Consider the following 15461-nt stretch of genomic DNA (forward strand, 5'->3'; position numbering starts at 1 on the left):
GGAAGTGCTACTACCAAAGCATTAAGAGAAATCTCTAAAAACACAAAGGTGAGTGGAAAGGCTGAGTTCAGATATGGGGATCTGAGAAGGCTTTCTAGAAAAAAATTCCCAAATCCCTTCTTTCTTTCTTCCTGACTCTTTTCTCCTGCCCCTCCCTTCCCCGCATCCATCTATCTATCTAGTCTACCTGTTTTCCTCCCTTTTTCCCTCTTTCTCTTCTTTCCTTCCTTCCTTTTCTCATCCCATCCTTCCTTCCCTGTGAGTGTATATCTCACACTGTGCCCTCACCCCCACCTATTACACAGGTTATTTCTGAAGATGGTTACTGAACTATCTTAGAAACCACTGTTCTCCCTCTAGTTTAACTAATCCACTCTGTCCTGCTACCTGATCAGAAAACATCCTCTTTTGCCTATAGCAGTCTCAGACATGGATCCCAAAAGTAAAAGCAAGCAGAAAGAGCAAGGGAGTTTACTGGGCCTCACCGGCTCCTGAGCAGGTGACTCAGGGCTGATTTTCAGAGCTGATATGATTTGTGTTGTTTCTCTTCATCATTCCTCTAAAAAAATCAAAACTGTAGCTCTATCATGGTTGTTTTTTCTCTCCTCTGCTCCAGGTCACTTCCTCTTGGCCAATGATCTGCCCCAGTCTTGAGCAGATCCAGACAGCTGTTAATTGCCCGGGAAGCAGAGTGGGGAGGGCTATTGTCGGTTGGTTTCCCTCAATGAATAAAAATAAATGTATTGCTATATCTTGCTTCCTGCAGGGTCATTGTTTCCCTGGGCAGGAAGAGGCCCTATGTGGAGGTCTTAGGGCTAATTTCATTTGCACCCTCTGAGGTCAGATCATATGAGCCCAGCAGATTCTGCAGGACAGAAGAGCAATACCAGCCCAGGCCAGGTCAGCTGGTCTCCATGCAAGTGGAACCTTTCCCCTGCCTGGACTTTCTTGTTGGTCCCAAAGATTGCAATGCCTTCCGTGGAAAGGAAGAAATTTTAAAAATAGGCCTTAAAGATAATAACGGGGCTTGTGTGGAATCAGGAAGTATTCAGCATCATCTCTTCTCTGAAATCTGAATGCACTGCAAGGATGTCTCTTTATAGGATTCTGTCCCTTCTCATAGAAAAGCAAAGACTCCCGCTGCTAACAATTCTGCCCTCTCTGAAATGCTGGAGGAAGTTTCCTTCCTTCCCCTCCCATCCCTGACTCATTCTTCCTCAGGAATAAGTAGCATTGGAAAATCACTGTCCTCACTAGGCTGGCTCTGGTGCATGTTCCTTTGCTTTCACCTCTTTCATCTTCCCTTCTCTTCCCTTAGCCCCGTGAGCCCCAGCAGTAGGCATCCCAGAAGAGGCCTTCCATTATCCTACCAACAGCCTAATCTACTCTCTTCATTTTTCTTCACTTGTACTGGGACAGGCCTGCTGGCCTACAAACCTAGGACTCAAGGGAAGATGGGTAGAAGCCCTGACCCCTTCTCTGATCTGGCTCAAACACTGCAGAAGTTGATACTGTATTTTGATACTTTTCCGGTACCTTGAGTCTTAGAAAAGAGGAAGAATGGGATTAATTAGCCCCATCGATTTAGGCAGCACTTTATGTAGTTGTATTATAATTAGTTACAAAACCATTATCTTTCCTACATGACAGTAAGAAATTTGAGGGCAGAATCCATGAGTCACTGGATTTCCAGAGCATCTAGCACAGTGCCTTGCTCATGGTGCATATCTCACAAATGCTTGTTGAATTAAATCATGAATACACAATTTCTAAAAGTCCAGTGAATAAATTTATTATATATGGACAAATATGTATATAGATGTATGCATGCATATATATGCAAGTGTGCATATAAATATGCATGTATATACATATTGCAATGTCATAAAATGTATGACATCTTTCTCTATTGGTCCATCATCTTCCCCTCTATCAGCCTAACAATGGCTACAAAACTATTCTATCCCATGAGTGCACCACAAATTACAAAAACAGTTTCCTATCTTTGGGCATTTAGGTTGATGCAAATTTATATACATTAGTACAACATTAAAAGAGTAGGGGATGGAAAAAAATTTATCATATCACCATAATCTCACTACCTGAATATGCAGTGTAGTGAGGTGAGTTTTCTTCTGTCATTTTTCTCTCTCATAGAAATATTTATTTCTATTTACTTGGTTATAGTTGGGATATAAATACAATTTATATATTTTTATCTGGATATACTTTTTTGTCTGCTTTTAAGACTACTTTTTAGAGCAGTTTTAGGTTCACAGCAAAATTAAGAGAAACATACAGAGATTTCCCATATACTCCCCACCCCTACACATGCATAGCCTCTCCCATTACCAACACCTCCTGACAGAGGGGTACATTTGTTTAAACTGATGAACCTACATTGACACATCACACTCACCTGAAGCCCATAGTTTACACTAGGGTTTACTCTTGGTGTTGTATATTCCATGGGTTTGGACAAATGTATAATGACACATCCATTATACTATCATACAGAGTGTTTTCACTGCCCTGAAAATCATCTGTGCTCTACAGATTCATCCTTCCCTCCAAGGGTATACATTTCATACAATATATAACACCTTTCTTTATCGGTCTATTGCAGGGGTGTCCAAACTGCAGCCCATTGGCCAACTGCGGTCCACAATCCATTGTTAATTGGCCCGCAGCAAATTCCAAAAATATATTTAGTTTACTTAAATAAACCAGGTGAGGCAATACGTACTTCACCTCGAGTGAGTGGCCCAGCTGTTTGTGTATTTTACCGCATATGGCCCTTGGTAAAAAACGTTGAAAAAAGTTCGGACACCCCTGGTCTATTGTCTTCCCCTCAATCAGCCGAACAATAGCTACACAGTATTTTATCAGGTGAATATGTCACAAGTTACAAAGTTTCCTACCTTTGGATATTTAGGTTGTTGCAATTTTTTTTTAATTAAAAATAATGATGGAAGAAATATTTTTGTGCTTAACACCCCTTCTTTTTGCTTGTTTATGTCTTTCATTTACTGCCTTATGATGGATTCTCAGAAAAGGAATCTCTGTGTCAAAAGGATACATATTTTTATTCCTCTCGATACACACTGCCAAGTCACTTTTCAAAAGTGACACATTAATTAATCTTGCCATTAGCTGTGTATGAAAATACCATATTCACCAAACCCTCTCCAGGAGGGGATATTCCAATTATTAATTTTTCCCCCCAAATTTTATAGGTCAATAAGTGATCACTTTATTTATTCCACAAAAAATTTACAATGCCTTTGGGGCTAGAGACAGCAAGGTTCTGAACCCTCACGGGATTCCCAGTATAAAGGGGAATAATATAAAACAGAAACTACAGTGCTTTCGAAAATCCCCAAATTTGTAACTATCAGTTGAATTATGGTGGGTTAGGCTTCCTCGCTGCTGAAAGACCACCTCATTCATGACAATCTCATAGGAAAAGTGATTCATTTTCTGGCTTACTACTACCCAATCCACAACACTGTACTTGCAAAGAATACTGGTTAAATAATAATAACAACAACAACAACAACAAAAACTGACACCCCCAAAACGCCTGCATTGAAAAAAATTACTGTAAGCAAAGTCAAAAAATAAATGCCAAAATAGGAAACATATTTGAAATACGTAACAGAGACAAAAAAAACTAATGCATAAAGAGCACCTAGGAGGAGCATTAAGAAAAAGAACAACAATCAATAAAGAAAATGGACAAAAGATATGAGCAATTCACAGAACAATAAATATAGATGGCACTTAAACATATGAAAAGATATTTAAAAGAGGGATTGGCACACTATAGCTTCCAAGCCAAACCTGCCCGACTACTGTTTTATTATTGGCACAGAGCCAAGCACATTCATTTATGTTTTGTCTATGTCTGTCTCATGCAATACTGCAGAGTTGAGTGGTTAAAACAGAAACCATACAGCTGCAGAGCTGACAATATTTACTATATGATCCTTTACAGAAAAAATTTGCTGACCTAGAAAAACAGAAATTAAATGACATTTAGATATTGTTTTTCGTCTAACAGATTGTCAGAAATCCAACAGTTTGAAAATACTGTTGCAGGACTTTCTCATACTTCTTATAAAGAGTAAATTGATAAAGCTCCTTAAATTGCAATTTGGTAATATTTATCTTAATTAATACTGTATATACACTTTGATCCAGCAATTCCACTTTTGAGAGTTTATTCTAGGAATGTATTTGAACATGTATGTATGTGACAGTTATTTATTGCAACAACTCTGAAAAGATCTGAACCATTTCCACTGGCCATCAACAGCAAACTGGTGAAACTGTGGCTCATCTATACAATGAAGCAGTATGTAGTTATCTAAAAGCATGCAAAAGTTCTCTATACACTGATACAACATATCTGCACAATATATTGTTCAGTGAAAAAAGCAAAGTACCAAACAGTATGCACACTATGCTATGTTAAAAGGGGAGAGGATGAGACTATAGCTTCATATTTTCTTACATTGCACAAAGAACTCTGGAAGGATGCAGAGAAGCCTGGCGATGGACCAAACTTGGGGACTGGATGGAGGGGGTTGCTCTGGGGTAAGACTTCTCACTATGTCTTTTTATATTATTTGATCATTGAGCCATGTTCATGCACTGATGTATTCAGCATCTAATAGGTGCCAGGCACTGTTCTAAGTGCTGCGGATATAGCAGTCAACAAAAGAAAACAAAAAATCTCTGTGCTCCTGGAAGCTTACATTCTAATTGGGGAGATAGACAGTAAACAAGATAAATAAAATAGGTAGCATGTTAGTTGGTGATAGGGAGAAAACAGGACAAATAGGTAGGAGGATTTGAAGTGTTTAACGTATGCTGGAGGAGAGGAGGTAGACAGAGTGACCAGAGCACGTCTTGCAGAGAAGGTGACTTTTAAGGAAAAACATAAAGGAAATGGAAGAGTGAGCATGGAGAATGTATTATCAATTCAAAACATTAAATTAAAAAGAGCAATCATTCCATTTAATCTTTCTAACAACCCCATTAGAAGTTATTAATAGGATTATTAATATTAATGACATTATGACCTTCATGATAAATTATTATATTATGCTCCAAAGGAGTTGCTTGCAAATAGTTGAAACAAGAAATGCTAACTCCTGGCCATATTACCCAAAGAGATATACAGATTTAATGCAATCCCCATCAAAATCCCAATAGCATTTTTTAAAGAAATAGAACAAAAAAAATCAATAGATTCGTATGGAACCACAAAAGACCCCAAATAGCCAAAGCAGTCCTAAGAAAAAAATAACAATGCCGGAGGTATCACACTCCCTGACTTCAGCTTGTACTACAGGGCAACAATAATCAAAACAGTACGATATTGGCAGAAAAACAGACACACAGACCAATGGAATAGAACTGAAAATCCTGGAATAAAACCACATAAATATGGACAGATAATTTTTGACAAAGAAGGAAAAAGCATACAATGGAAAAAAGACAGCCTCTTCAATAAATGGTGTTGGGAGAATTGGAAAGCCACGTGCAAAATAATTAAACTGGACTGCTATCTGTCACCATGTACCAAAATTAATTCAAAATGGATCAAAGACCTAAATGTAAGTCCTGAAACAATAAACTTCATAGAAGAAAAAATAGGTACTAAACTTATGGAACTTAGGTTCAAAGAGCATTTTATGAATTTGACTCCAAAAGCAAGGGAAGTAAAAGCTAATATAAATGAATGGGACTATATCAAACTAAAAAGCTTCTGCACAGCAAAAGAAACCATCGACAAAATAAAGAGGCAACCAACCAAATGGCAGAAGATTTTTGCAAGCAACGTCTCCGATAAGGGGCTAATAGCCAAAATATGCAAGGAACTATACAACTCAACAACAAAAAAATGAACAATCCAATTAAAAAATGGGCAGAGAACCTGAAGAGACATTTTTCTAAAGACGACATACAAATGGCCAGCAGACGTATGAAAAAATGCTCAACTTCACTAATCATCAGAGAAATGCAAATAAAAACCACAATGAGATATTACCTCACACCAGTTAGAATGGCTATCATCAACAAGACAAATAGTGACAAGTGTTGGAGAGGCTGTGGAGAAAAAAGAGCCCTCATACACTGTTGGTGAGAATGCAGACTGGTGTAGCCGCTATGGAAAGCAGTGTGGAGGTTGCTGAAAAGGTTACAAACAGAATTACCATATGACCCAGCACTCCCTCTTGTGGGTATCTACCCAAAAAATCTGAAAACATTTATCCATAAAGACATATGTGCTCCAATGTTCATTGCAGCTTTATTTATGGTGGCCAAGACATGGAAACAACCAAAGTGTCCTTCGATAGATGAATGGATAAAGAAGTTATGGTATATATACACAATGGAATACTATTTGGCCATAAGAAAAGATGAAATAGTACCATATGTGACAACATGGATGGATCTTGAGATTATAATGTTAAGCGAAATAAGTCAGACGCAAGAACCATACGATTTCACTGATATGTGGTATATAAACCAAAAACAACAAAAGAACAAGACAAACAAATAAACAAATAAAAACTCAGGGAGAGACAATAGTTTAGTGGTTACCAGAGGGTAAGGGGGGAGGGGGGTGGGAGATGAGGGTAAGGGGGATCAAATATATGGTGATGGAAGGAGAACTGACTCTGGGTGGTGAACGCACAATGGGATTCATAGATGATGTAATACAGAATTGTACACCTGAAATCTATGTAACTTTACTAACAATTGTCACCCCAATAAACTTTAATTGAAAAAAGAAAAGAAAAATAAAAGAAATGCTAACTCCTCCAATACATATGCTGAGATAGAGGGAAACAAAATATGTGTGAGGAGAACATGGATGGGCACCTAAGCTAAGGTGTGGAGTGAGGGGAAAAGATGACACTGAGAGAGTTCTGAAGACTCGGAGGGAGTTAGTTGAGGACTGGACGAAAGAATTCTTGGAAAAAGTAATGACTGTGCAAAAGCAAAAAAGGGAGAAAAGGCCTGGCAAGTGGTTTAAAAAGACTGCAGTGAAATCTTGGTCAGGGAGGGCTATAACTAAATAAGGGCCTGAAGATGTGTAGGTCAGACACTAAAAGCCCTGGGAAGGCACATAGTAAACTACAGACTAGAGTACCTCAAATCACCCCCATGGCCCTTCTCTCTTGCTTCCTCTACTCTAGAGCATGTTTTTTCAACTTTGGCACTATTAATATCTTGAACCAGTTCATTGTTTGTTGTGGTGGGGTTGTCCTGTGCATCTCAGGATGTTTCTCCACCAGCTAGATGCCAGTAGCAGCCCCCCCACATACACACCCCACTTGTGACAACCAACAATGTCTCCAGATATTGCCTGAAATCCCCCTATAGGGCAAAGTCACCTCAGTTATAAACCACCAGTTTGGAGGTTGAAAAAGCTAAAATTCTCATTTTTCCAGACTCCCTTGCAGCTAGAGATGGCCATGTGGCATAGTCGTGACCAATGAAATATGAGAGTAGACCTGCAGGAAACTACTTCCTTTTATTGCCGTCTTTCAATCTTGAATGAAAGCAAGAGCAACAGCAGCCACGTTGTAGCCATGAGATGACAAGCATAAAAGAAAGGCATTGAGAATCACAGAGATGTTGGTCTCTATGTATTTGAGCCAATGGACCAATGCAAGCAACCACCTACCTCCACACTTCCTGTTATGTGGGTAAGATCCTATGTGTTTAGGCCACCAACCTGAGGTTTTCTATTATTTGCAACTGAAAACAATCTTAATTGTGAAACCGTACAAAAGCATTTGGATTTTATCCCAGAGATAATGAGAATCCAATAAAGGATTCTAAAAAATAACAAGAACTGGATCATCACATCTACATTTTGGAAATATCATTTTGCTTCAAAACACTAACTAAAAAGCAAGATCGGAGGCAGGTAGACCATGGAAAACGGCATTATGTCAAGGCAGGCAAAAACATGATGGAGCCTAAACCAATTCAGTATTGGTGGAAATAAAGTGGAGGGGACATATCCGAGGGACATTGAGAAGCAATATGGATCAATCCTAAGCAATTGGATATGGACAGTGAAGAAGATGTATCAAAGGCTAAAAATTATATCTTTGGTGTAGGTGATGTCTTAGATGGTACACAAAAGAAGGAGCATATTTAAAGAGAAGAACAATATTCCATTCTAGTCCAGGTTGAATTTGAAATGCTTATGATATATCCAAGTGGTAACATTCAAGACATTTAAACACATGGCTCTGAAAGTCAGAAGAGTAGGATAGTGGTGATTTTTTAAATACATGTATCATAGATTTCAAAAATTTAAATTCCAATAAAATAACATTACTTATTATAAAAGTAATATCAACGAAGTATAGAATACGTGAAAATATAGCTAACCACAAGAAAATTGAAAACACACAGACACACACTCCTACAACCCCAGCATCCACGTATAATTTGCAATATAATGTGGTTATATATACATGTGAACACACACACATACATGGGATTATACTGCATACGCAGTTTGGTAATGAGCTTTATTCACTTAACAGCATATCATAAACATCTTTCTACTTCAATTAATATTCACCCATTTTTCTGATTTTTTTTTACTATTATAAACAGTTCTGATAAGATCAATTATCCTCACAGTAAAATTTTTACCCATGTCCCTAATTATTTCCTGAGGATAAATTCCTAGATGTAGAATTGTTGGCTAAATGGTATACATGTTTTTAAGGTTTTTGACAAATGTTCCTAAATCATTCTGTAGAGAGGTTTTAGCAATTTACAATCCCATCAGCACTATATGCAAGTACTCATCTCCCCACATTTTCTCCAAAACTGAAGTTATACATTTAATCACTCAAACCTTTGAGAATTTGGTAAAATAAAATGTTAACCTCATTGTTGTTTTCATTTTGCATTTGTTTAATTGCTAGAATTTGAGCTGTTTATGATGTTTTATATCAGCTCTCTGTATTTTTAAGTTTGGCAAACTACTGGTTCTTGTCCTATGTCCACTTTACTTTTGGTATACTTACCTGTTATTGATTTGTAAGAGCGCTTTATATGTTATAAACTTTAACCCTTCTTCATCACGGCTACAATTTTTTCTTAGTTTTCATTTGCCATTTCATTTTTGGCTACATTTTGATAAACATATTTAAAATTATTGGCATGGTCATGGTTTGAACTGGCTATTGTGAAGAATGGGAACAGGATGGATCCAAAAGCAAATAGGAGAGACTGAAGCACTATTCGAAAGGCTCAGCTGAGGTTAGATATCATGAATTTCTAATGACTTTAATCTGTAAAGATGTGGCTGCATTTGGTTACTTGAGTGCAAAGAGAGAAAGCAGTATTCACTTAAGAGTTAGGATTTGCCTGTTAGTTTAATCAGAAGCTGGAAAAGGAATAAGAGAATTACGCACATGTGTATTAGCAAGTGTGTTGCTGAAATGATGGGCGGGGATAAAATGAGAGGTAACTGCTGTGCTAGAAGAAAATAGGAGGGGTCAAGGGCTCCATGAAGTTGAAGTCCAGACACAGCCTAATGAGCACATGACAGAGCTAAAAGAGTAGGAAATTTTCTACAATTTTCCTCTATCATATTTTTTGTTATTGCTTCTGATCCACTTATTCTGTTTTCTTGTTTTAAAACAATGATGAATTTTATGTGTTATAGTCACATTCATATTTTACCATTTCTTTATTCATTTCCTTTATAGGCAGGCAGTGTTCCCCATTGCACTCAGAATCAATTTTCAACCATCAAGTCTATTGATTGGATCGAACACGTTTTATTTTAGCCACTCTACTTTCCATTTCCTTGCATTCCCTTTTTATCTTAGCCCATACTTAAGGAAAGCATTGTCTTCCTACATCCCAAGAAATATTTAATCCTAGAATATGGGGTGGGAAGGGGAAAGGTTGGAGGGGGGAAAGAAACAGCTTTCACAAGATCACAAGATACACAGTAAACACCAGACCATTCAATGAGTTACCACACTTAGTGGTCACAACTCAGAGTCATGCTGGCCAAAATGGAAAACTGCCAGGTACCTCCTGTGCTGAGTAGAGTTCCAAAGTCCAGTACCCTGTTTGCTCTCACATAAGATATTTTCTTGCAACAGCTGACTTGCAACTGTCCTTTGAAGCCTTGGAAATTCCAGACCCTCCCTGGCACCCCCATTTCATTTTGGGGGTGTCTTTCCTGTACAGCTGAGGGGACCATCATTTAATTGCTGGTGAATATGATACCAGAGTTTCAAACATCTCTTTTCCAGCTCCAGTGTCCTTTCTCCCAAGAATAGCTTTGAAAAAAGAGCAAAGCTGGGATTCCTCTGATGGATGGGTACCTGGGGAAGGCGGCCCCAGGCACTAGGCTTCCTTAGGAAGGTGCAGAGCTGACTAAGGACCTGAGAAAGAAGAACCCTGGATTTGAGACATGTGCAGACTACATGTTGCATCTTGCCAGACACAAGGGAGCCAGCCAGGTATGCCCTGAGAAGTCTTCCTTTCTAAAATCAGGCTGCACGTCATACAAGATCCTCTCACAAAGAGAAGCCATGAGCTTCCCTTATCTTCAGCCCTGGCTCAGATTTTCCATTGTAAATAGAAACGTCAGGTTTTGCATCTGAACTCTTAGGTCACCACATATGAACCCTGCTTAGAGAACTAGAAAGTAAAACCTAGTCTTTGCCCAGAGGAAATCTAATCAGAACTTCAGTCCCTTCCTTTTCATACAACATCCCGAGAGACATCAGGTGAAACAAGCACAGTAAAAACAAACTATCAAAAAATTAAAAACTCACTCCAGTAGCAGGAAACCAGTCTGGTCATTCAAGCAGGTGAGCATTTGCATGTTCTGGTTTTTTTTAAATTTCAGCTTGATTGAAGAATATTTTCATGTGTTTTAAAACATCTTTTTTCATGTATTATATGAAGAACATCTGTCTTCAAGAAATAATCTTAAGGAGAAAGTCAGCTATCTTTCTAAAAGAGTACAACTTTCAACCAAGGATGGGGTAAATATCAGACTATCCCAGACCCACATAGCCTCTCTCTCCATGTCTCCCAGAAGGTTATCAAACACCTCACACAGCCCCCCAAACACAGAGGTGCCCCTCCTGCCACACACACCGGACCTGGACGGGGTTGAGATCCTCTGCACATATATAGCCAGGCTGAGGATACTCCGTCCAGGCCTTTCACAACAGAGTTAAATACCTAATGACAGAAGCAGACCACAGCCCCAGGCTACTTCATTCACTCACTTAAGCCCAAAAGAAAACCAAACATTTTCAGCAAGATAAAGCTCTTAGAATGCCCAACCCCATTTGCCAAATTAGAGAATGCCACGCTTAACTCTCAGACCAGATGACCTTTCATTTCAAAACTCAGCATATCAGATCCCCCTCTGCTAGGAGGCAAGCATTTCTCTCCTGAGTGTGCCCCTAGCCCCAGCCCCAGGCCTCAGCCCTGGCCCAGCCCAGACCGGACTACTACCTGAGACATAGGAATAGGCCGCTAGGATGTTGCTGAGTAAAGCCATTTCCGCAGGCTCCCAATCACCGGCTCTGACTCTGTGCTGTGGCAGAAGGGCAGTCTCCACGTGGCATCCAGAGAGCCTCCTGGAGATGCTTGAGCTGGATCAGTGTGGCCCCTCCCTCTCTTCTCTTCTGTTTGGGAACACAAAGTGAGTGATGAGAACACATTCTGCTTTCCTGCAGCTGTGTGCCAGGTAGCCTGGGCTCAAAACAAAGAGCCAATTTCTTAAATGCCAGCCAGCCTTCCCAAGCAGGGATCTAGAGTCTGTCCTCTTTGCTCCACCCAGCTTCTTGGCTTTCAAGGAAATGGCACCTCTTTTCATCTCTGTTTTTCCTGGCTTTTCTCCTCTCTCTTCCCCCTATCCACCCAACTTCCCATTTAGCACTTCTCCGTCACCTTTCCTGGTACTTTTTATTTCATTCTCCCTCTGTTTGCCTCTGAGGCACAGCCCATCGTCATGTGAATCACTGCACTGCCACCCCAAGCCCAGCCTGCTCCTCACCTGGCTCTGCTCCCCTGCCCTGACGGCACCTGTGTACTTTGATCAGCTTGTCTCATCCCATGGGTCACTAAACGTGTATCCTTGGCAATGGGGCTGAGCTGGCTACTCCAGCCCTGCTGAAGTGGCTCCCATTCTAAAATGCCCACAGGAACTTGGGAGGTCAGGCCTGCTCCCTGCCCCCAACTCCACAACTTCACCTGTGACTGCAATGGGCCAACCAAACACACCTGCACTGCCACAGACTGCCCACCGGCAGAATCACATCACCTGGGTTCAGACCACAGATTTGGGATCTCAGTATTCGGGGGCTCAGCCTCTGGCTGGGGGAGCACATTCTCTCCCTAGCTGTGGCGTTATCATTACTCAGTTCACTCAGAGAAGCCCTCGAAGAGAGAACCTGAGGATGGAAGGGAAGACAAGTGGCAAAGATCTTGATGACACTTATTCAGTTCAGACCCATTTCCTAACTATCCCCACTCATTCTACCATAGAGCAAATCTCATCATTTCATTTCTGGGAATTTTAGAACAGTTTCTTATGTGGTCCTTCTGCCAGCATCTACTTCTTGCTCAATCTAGCACCCACTCTCATCAACAAGGTCATCCTTATAAAGCACAAATCTGATCACCTCACTTCATGGCCCAATCATTCAACTAATCTCCATTGAAGTTCTTAATACCGTGTTTCCCTGAAAATAAGACCTAACCAGGAAATAAGCGCTAGCATGATTTTTCAGGATGACATCCCCTGAACATAAGCCCTAATGCATATTTTAGAGCAAACTTTAATATAAGACTCGGTCTTATTTTCGGGGAAACATGGTACAACACACATCCACTTCCACAGTATCTGACTCTTACCTTAGCTCCTAATTCATCTCCTACCCAAGGCTACACCCACACACATACACAGAGATGCAAGCATGCTTAATGCTCCAACAATATCAGATTATTTTTAATTCCCCAAATATACCAAGCTGTTTTATCTTTCCATGCATTTGGTTTTGTTCTTCCTTTGCTTAAAATGCCTCCCTCCCCTTATCTGTCTGGCAAGTGTTTCCTTTAGAGAGAATTCAAAAGTCCTATGGCAGTCGTCCCAAAATCCCAATGACTTCTTTTGCAGAAATAGAAAAATCCATACTAAAGTTCATATGGCATTTCAAGGAATCCCAAATAGCCAAAACAATATTGAAAAAGAACTAAGTTAGAAGTCTCACTCTTCCTGATTTCAAAACGTATTGCAAAGCTACAGTTATCAAAATAGTATAGTACTGGCATAGACAGACATATAGACCAATGGAATAGAGAGCCCAGAAACTAATGCTTACATATGTGGTGAATGATTTTCAACAAGAGTACCAAGACCATTTTATGCGGAAAAAACAGTCTTTTCAACAAATGGTGTTGAGAAAACTGGTATATCTACATGCAAAGTATAAAGTCAGACCGTTACCTCATACGATACTAAAAAATTAACTAAAAAATGGATCAAAGACCTAAATGTAAGAACTAAAACTATAAAACTCTTAGAAGAAAACATAGGAGAAAATCTTAATGACACTGGATTTGGCAATGATTTCTTAGATATGACACCAAAAGCACAGCAATAAAAGGAAAAATTGATAAGTTGTACAACTTCAAAACTTAAAACTCCTGTGCATCAAAGGACACAATGAACAGAGTGAACAGGCAATCCACAAAATGACAGAAAATATTTGCAAATCATATACCTGATAAGGGGTTAATATACAAACTATATAAAGAATGCCTTCAACTCAATAACAACAAAAACAACCTGATTAAAACAGGGGCAAAGAACTTGAATAGACATTTCTCCAAAGAAGATATCCAAATGGTCAGTAGCACATGAAAAGATGTTCAACATCACTAATCACTAGTGAAATCTAAATCAAAACCACAATGAGATATCACCTCACACCCAGTAGGATGGCTACCATAAAAAATAAAAAAAATAAAATAAACAACCCCCAAAACAAACAAACAAAAAAGAAAACAACAACTGTTGAAGAGAATGTGAAAATACTGGACTCCTTGTACTGTTGGCCGAAAGGTAAAATTGTGGACTCGCTATGGAAAACAGTATGGCAATTTCTCAAAAATTAAAAATAGAATTACTATAAGATATAGCAATTCCACTTCAGGGTATATACCCAAAAGAACTGAAAAGAGGAAGTTGAACAGTTATTTGTACATCAATTATTATGAAGCATTATTCCCAGTAGCCTAAAGGTAGAATCAATCAAAGTGTCCATCCACAGATGAATGAATAAACAAAATGTGGTAGATACATTAATGGATTATTACTCTCATCCTTAAAAGAAAAGGAAATTCTGACACATGCTACAACGTGGATGAACCTTGAGGACATTACGCTAAATGAAGCCAGTCACAAAAGAACAAATACTGTATGATTCTACTTATGTGATGTATCTAGAATAATCAAATTCATAGAGACAGAAAGTAGAGTGGTAGTTGTCAGTGGTTGAGGGAAATGGGAAATGGGAAGTTATTGTTTAATGGATACAGAGTACAAAGTTTCAGTTTTGCAAGATGAAAATTATTCTGGAGATGATGGTGGTGGTGGTTGCACAACAATGTAAATGTACTTAATGCTACTGAACTATACAATTAAAAATGGTTAAAATGGTATTAATAAATTTTGTGATATATATTTTATCACAATTTTTTAAACTAATAATAAATTCTAAGTAAAAGATGTTAGTACACTTATGAAAGAAATTAGAAACTAATTGTAATCTATCACATTTACAGATTAACAGAAAAAATATATCACATCACTAGATGCAAAAATGTGTTTGTGTAAAATTTAATAAAAACCCATGATTTAAAAAAAAAAAAAAAAAGTCTAGTGCAGTAAAGCTCCAAATCCTCCAGGCTCTTTTCTTTGGCTATCAAAGTATCCAGATATTCTTTTAATATTGAACCTATGTATTATAATTGGAATTATCAGTTTACATGCTTCCCTCCTAGACTGAAGAGGCATCTTATAAAACCTTGTTACCCAAGCACTTAACGAGGTGCCTGATGAAAGGAGATTCTCAGTAAATCCTGGCTGCCTGACTAGATGAAACACAAAAAAGAACAATTAGGCATGAGCTTTGTATGCGTAAGTCTCAGAGCGTATTTCTAAACAGGTCTGAGGGTGAGCCACCTTGAAGATGAAAAGGACGCCAGGGCTGACTGGCTCTGAGCGGGGTACCAAGCCGAGTACTTTCTCAGGATTAAGAAAGGACCACATGCAAGATGGAAGCTGTACTGTGGCATGGAAGCTTCCTGCAACTCGCTTCATGCCCCAGGTGCTAATGGAGAGGGCTGCAAGAGCCAGAGGTGAGAGG

At 39.0% G+C, this 15461-nt stretch overlaps 1 protein-coding gene across 7 annotated transcripts in view; it reads right to left on the reverse strand.

Annotated features, from left to right (window-relative positions):
- The window catches only part of EVA1A (eva-1 homolog A, regulator of programmed cell death), a 46470-nt gene that overhangs the window by 6243 nt on the left and 24766 nt on the right, over positions 1-15461 (reverse strand). For 4 of the 7 annotated variants that reach the window (XM_074332236.1, XM_074332234.1, XM_074332231.1 and 1 more), the window contains one exon: positions 11542-11714. In XM_074332236.1, coding sequence (XP_074188337.1) covers positions 11542-11587 — 46 coding nt within the window. In that variant the 5' untranslated portion in view covers positions 11588-11714. Of the gene's footprint in view, positions 1-10847; positions 10986-11541; positions 11715-11979; positions 12081-12352; positions 12483-15461 lie in introns of those variants that run through there. The other 3 variants (XM_074332235.1, XM_074332233.1, XM_019750343.2) reach the window with 3 other exon arrangements.

The sequence above is a fragment of the Rhinolophus sinicus genome, linkage group LG05 (genome assembly GCF_036562045.2).
Source record: "Rhinolophus sinicus isolate RSC01 linkage group LG05, ASM3656204v1, whole genome shotgun sequence".
Lineage (NCBI taxonomy): Eukaryota > Metazoa > Chordata > Mammalia > Chiroptera > Rhinolophidae > Rhinolophus > Rhinolophus sinicus.